The sequence below is a fragment of the Dama dama genome, chromosome 10 (assembly GCF_033118175.1).
Source record: "Dama dama isolate Ldn47 chromosome 10, ASM3311817v1, whole genome shotgun sequence".
In the NCBI taxonomy this organism is placed as follows: Eukaryota; Metazoa; Chordata; class Mammalia; order Artiodactyla; family Cervidae; genus Dama; species Dama dama.
The window spans coordinates 2,566,704-2,572,310 of record NC_083690.1 but is presented as its reverse complement, the minus strand read 5'-3'; the positions used below and the strand labels follow the sequence as shown (position 1 = coordinate 2,572,310).

Genomic DNA, 5,607 nt, shown 5'->3' with positions numbered 1-5,607 from the left:
CCGTTTTGCCTCCTGAGGAGCCCCCCTTCCCCCCGCAGGAAGATGGAGGGTGGTCTGGCCAGCGGGCCCCTCCCCAGGGAGCCTGGGGTTAACTCTCACAGAGCCCCCCTTCAAAACTGGTCCCCTTGGTCTCAGAGACCCACAGCTCCCAGGCTTACAGGAAGCAACACACAAAATGCAGCCCATGTAGATAAAAAGCATTTTTTAATTTTTATCAAATCAATCTGTACAAAAGTTAGCGTTGCTTGGTCAGAAAGGAGCGAAACACAGCAGGTAAGTGACAGCGAAAGTTCAAACTTGACACCGAAAAATAGATTGCATAAAAATGAGTTTGCTGCAGCCCCCTGCCCCCACCCCCAGGAAGACATATGCAAAAAAAAAAAAAAAATTTTTTTCTAGAAAAAGGTAGGAAAAAGTAGAAAAAGTAAAAAGAAGCAACATCTCAGATGTACTTAAATTTACAAAGTTTTAAAGGCACAATTTTCCAGGAAGTAGGCGGTTATCGTCGCTCAGCGCACAGCAGAAGCAGGACAGGTAAATCGGCATTTTTCTTCTAAAACTAAGAATCTAAAAACGCTTAGTGGAGAAGGTTCTAGTTTCACAGCTTGTAGGTGGCGCCTGGTTCCTAAGAGCCAAGATTAATGCGTTTCTGGAGCCACCGAGTCCCAGGAAATCCCCGCCTCCACCACTTGGCACAGGCAGGGGTGAAATTCAGTGGCACTCTGCCTCCTAAACCTTGACTTAATGCCCGTGCCAGGGGTACCCCAACCTGATCAGAGAAACCACAGGGCAAGCCCCTTCTCCTGCCTCGGGGCTCCAGCCACCTCCAGGAGACCCAGAGCTGGGGCCCTGCCACTCGGAGCAAGGACCCCCACGCTCTGCCCCGCCCATGCCTCACCCTCAGCTCTCCGGCTTCTGTCTCGTCTTAAATTCTACTCTCTGCACAGATTACTTCATTAATTAAAGATAAAATAACACAGAACATAAATACATTTTAACAGCTTTCAAAACAAATATATTGAAGCTTCAAAAATAAAAATTAAAAAAAAATAATAAAATAAAAGGAGAGAAGTGTTAATCACAGCCAAACCTTGCTCGGAAGAACCTTAACTACAAGGAACACCTCCGGTCTAATGGGCTGGTCCCAGGAGGTGTTCCCTCGGACGCCTCCCGGCCGTGGGAATGTCATCCGTGGGCCCTGCAAGTTCTCAGTACCAAGGCTGGCCGGAGCTCGGGGGGCCCGGAGCCCCCACACCTCTTCCCTCCTTTTGTCTCTTGTGCTGTGGCTGCCACTTTGCAGCCAGGGAGATGCAAAACCCGTGCCTGCTCGGAAGTGGGGCCCAGCTGGGCTTCCGAGCCGCAGTCCCCACAAAAAGAGAGAGGGAAGAGAAGGAGGGCTTTGTCCGTGGATGGGGGTCTGGAAATCTGGAAGCAGAGGGGGCTCGTTCGCACAGCCTGGCTCCTCACGGGCCTCGGCAGGCACTTGATGCAGCCGCAGCGCCTGCCCTCGCTGCACCTTCCAAGACCCCGGAGGCCTGTGTGTCTCTGCCGGGGCGCAGCAGTCCTCGGCTGGCGCCCCTCCCGCGGCCGCACCTTCAGGGTCTGGTCAGGGTGGTGTACACGGGCTGCTCCCAGTTACTGGGGGGGCTGTGGGCAGGCGGCACAGACAGGCCCCCGAGCAGGGGCGAGGCGTAGGGCCGGCGGGGTGAGTGGAAGTAGGGGTACTGGTAGAGGCCGGACGGGTAGCCGGGGAACGGGCCGTAGTAGCTGGGCGCCTGCAGGTCGGTGTAGTCACACTGCGAGCTGGTGAAGGAGCTGGCGGCCGCGGCGGGGGCGGCGGTGGTGACGCTGGCCTGCCCACTGTAGGAGCCATAGTCGGTGTGGCCCGGGGAGCCGTGTGACTGGTCGCCGTAGTGCCCGGGGCTCAGCTGCTCCGTCTTGATGTGCGGCCGCGGGGGGCCCGCCTCGGTGGGCGACGCGGAGGCCGACGGCGCGCCCTTGTGAGCCCACACGGGGGACGCCCCCATGCCGGCCGCCCCGGAGTGCGAGTAGGACGCGCTCCCGTAGGAGCCGGCCGCCGCGGGCTGGCCAGGCTCGGCGGGCAGGGCCGAGTGGCCGTTGAGGGGCAGGTACTGGTCGAACTCGTGGACATCGAAGGTGTCCATGTTCCCGATGACCTCGCTGCTCAGCTCGGAGATGTCCACGTTGCTGAAGTCGATGTTCTGACGCCCGCTGTCCACCAGGCGGCGGCCTTCCAGCTTCAGCTCCTGCTTGCCCCCATGGTGCAGGTCAGTCTTGGGGGTGGTGGGCGGGGTGGGCGGCCCGTGGGTCTGCCCTGGGGACAGAGCACATTTCAGGGATGAATGCCCCTTCTGTAGGGGGTGGCTGGGCTGGCGACGCACACAGGGGAGGAAAACCCGCCCAGCTAACTGCCGCAGGTAGGAATCAACGGCTTTTTGTTCCCATATAGTTCCCAGAAATTCCAGCAAAGCCAGACCCAGACCTCACTCCGCGGCCAAGGAAATTCCGTTAAGCACTGTTCTAGAGGAAGACCTGGGGCCAGGGAGGCCCCATCGTGACCACCAAGGTGGGGGTGGGGTGGAGGAGAGGACGTGCCCAGTCCCCCACCCATGGCAACCACAGGGTCCACACCAAACCTGTCTCCCCAGGCCCACCGCTTTCGGCAGCTCGACCGAGACTGCTCAGCTGGCCGGGATTCCACCCAGGTCAGTCTGATCCTGAAACTGAGCTGCTGACCACCAGCCCAGCAGCATGAGTGAACCCGAGATCAGAACCAGTAAGAGGCCAGGGGAGCCGAAAGGCCTTCCAGAAGGACAGAAAACACCAAGGTCACAGGGCACTGGGCCAGGATGAGCTCTGAGGCGCCCAGTGTCAGAGGAGGCCGAGTGGGCCCATGGGCATCGGAATAGCTGCCTGCCGGGGCTACGGGCCTTTCCCAGGGGACTCGGGGAAGGCCTGGTTCTCTCGAGGACCCTGCCCTGCTCGCCGGCCCCGGGAGCCCACCTGTGTGGTCACCGTGGTGGTGCGCGTCCCCCAGGCCGGCATCAGTCTTGTACACACCGCCCGGGTGGTGGCCCAGCTCGGCGCCTGAGTCCGAGTCGCTCTGGCCGGTCTTCACGCTCTTCCTGCGGCGTGGCTGGTACTTGTAATCGGGGTGGTCCTTCTTGTGTTGGACCCGCAGCCGCTCCGCCTCCTCCACGAAGGGACGCTTCTCAGTCTCACTCAGCAGGCTGGGGGACAGAGGACAGGGGCGGGATGAGCAGGAGGCCGGCACCGCCCAGGGCGCTGGCCCCGCATCGTGAGCCTGGGAGGTCCAGGGGAGCTGTGTGCCTGCCCGCGTCTCCGTGGGGGCGGGGGCCCCAGGCTGTGCGCGCCTGCTCTGAGGACGGCCGGGACCAGGGGCGATCGGAGGAATGAGCCAGGAAAGACGCAGGTCCTTCCGCTTCCATCTTCCCCCTCTTACTTCCCCTCCCGGAGCCTGTTTGTTCCCTCCCTTTGGGACTTTCTAAGGCAGGCGGGTGCAGAGGCCAGGACCCAGCTGAGCATACACTTGGACAAAGGGAGGCTTCCCGGGAGCCAAGCCGAGACTCCGGGCAGCTTGGCTTCCCAGGGCTCCGGAAACACTGGCACGACCCAGTGGTCCTCGCTGAGGCTGTGAACACACACAGGCCCCTCGCACCTTCCAGAGCTCCCCTCTAACTGCCTGCGGGCCAGGGTCTGGGGGCACAGCAGCAGCTGGACACGGGCAGGAGCAGAGAAGACACAAACTCAAGGTCTGAGTGCCCACTCGCGAGGCGAGAGGCAGGAGAGGGGACCAGTGCCCTGACCCCAAAGCCGTCCACTGTCAAGCCCGGGAGAGAGCATTTGGTGGGGGTGGGCTGCCCCAAATGAACTGCAGTCCTGTCGCTGTTGCCCACCATTGCCGTCCTATTTTCTACAGAATAGCCAGCCTCATCACACCAATGTGGGCACCAGTGCTGAACACCCCCTGCGTCCCCCTCTGTCCCCGCTGAGGGTGCAGAGGTGGAGAAGAGGGAAAAGCTGCAGGGAGATGCTGGCGGGCAAACCACACCCTTCCATCTGCTTCTAGACTCCTGCAATGGGGTGGTTTGGGCGTCCTTTCCAAGGAGGGGGCACCTCCAGAGATGGGTCCTGCTTCTAGAAAGAGGCCACTTTCCACTGGGAGGGACAGGCCTCCAGGCTCTGGGGCCATTCACAGCTGAGGTCCCCTAACTCAGCCTGCCAGTCATGGCCTAGAGGGGGCTGTTTCTGGACTCCAGCCGTGTTCTCAGGGGCACACTCCTCCCGCTGCCCTCTGCCTGCCCAATCTGTCCTGTACCCCGCGCCCGACCAGGCTGGCCAGATCGGGTTTTTCCACTAGGACTCGCCCTGGGAACAGCTACTGGGAGAAGGGCCGAGGCCGGGCGCTGCGCCACCTCCCAGCTCCAGGCACCCCAGGGCCCGGTCCCCGCCCCCGGCCTGAGGACAGGCACTCACCGCCACAGCTTGCCCAGCGTCTTGCTGAGCTCGGCGTTGTGCAGGTGCGGGTACTGATCCGCCAGCTTGCGGCGCGCCGCCTGCGCCCACACCATGAAGGCGTTCATGGGCCGCTTCACGTGCGGCTTGGCCTTGAGCGCGCCGCCGCCGCCGCCGCGCACAGGCATGGGCACCAGGCTCCAGTCGTAGCCCTTGAGCACCTGCGACACGGCGTCGCGGATGCAGGCGGGGAAGCGCTCATCCGCCGCCTCGGCCGCGTCGCCCCGGCCGCCGACCCCCGCGCCCGCCGCGCGGCCCAGACCCTCGGAACCTGCGGGCGAGGGCGGCGCATCCGAGTCCGAGTCCTCCACGTGCGACATGGAGCTGGCAGTGCCAGACGGGCTGCAGGGCGGCTGGGCGCGGGCCTCGCTCATGTCCAGCATCGGGGCCGCGCGCGGAGAAGCGCGCACCGGGGAGGCGCACCGGGTCGATGGCCGCTGCGCTGCAGCCGCTCTGGGACCCGAGGTTGCAGTGCGGTGGCCCGACCCCAGCCCGCTTGCCGCCGCCGCTGCCGCCGGAGATCGGTCCCCGCGGGGCGACCCGCAACAAGTTTCTTTAAGCGGCGGCCACAAGGCTCCGCCCTCTGCCCGGCTCCCCATTGGCCGGCACGCACCCCACTGCCACCGGGGGCGGAGCTTGGACGCCCCCCGCCTCCTCCCCCCACCTTAAAGAAAGCGCAGCGATTCCCGCGGCGCCCCCGCCCGCCCCGCCTGGCGCCGCACCACGTGGGGCTGGCGCGCCCGGCCGCCGAGGATCGGGAGGCCGGACTGTGCATCACGCCGCGGGCCCCCTTTCCAGAAGGGGAGGGAAGGGGAAGGGGGCTGCGGTGGGGAGCGCCGGGCGCTCGGGGCTCCCTGTGCCTGCCGGGGTGCTCGGCCGCGCTCCCTCTGCTGGCGCGTCCCGACCCCGGGCGCCCAGCCCCCAGCCCGCGCAGCCAGCTGCGCGAGGAGGCGGGCCCTCAAAAGCCTCCCCCCTTACCCCCCCACCCCCGGCTTGCTTCGAGCCCCGACGTCTTGCCCGCAGCCCAGAGGCGCCGGGGTCAACTGCCCG

General features: G+C 64.1%; 1 protein-coding gene across 1 annotated transcript; it reads right to left on the bottom strand.

Moving 5' to 3' along the window:
- Positions 1 to 229: 229 nt before the first annotated feature.
- SOX8 (SRY-box transcription factor 8) lies at positions 230 to 5,044 on the bottom strand. The gene is made up of 3 exons (XM_061153911.1): positions 4,519 to 5,044; positions 3,025 to 3,251; positions 230 to 2,335 (listed from the first exon to the last, which is right to left on the bottom strand). The coding sequence occupies exons 1-3, from the start codon at positions 4,938 to 4,940 to the stop codon at positions 1,596 to 1,598; spliced, it is 1,389 nt and encodes a 462-aa protein (XP_061009894.1). The 5' UTR covers positions 4,941 to 5,044; the 3' UTR covers positions 230 to 1,595.
- Between the last annotated feature and the right edge of the window lie 563 nt (positions 5,045 to 5,607).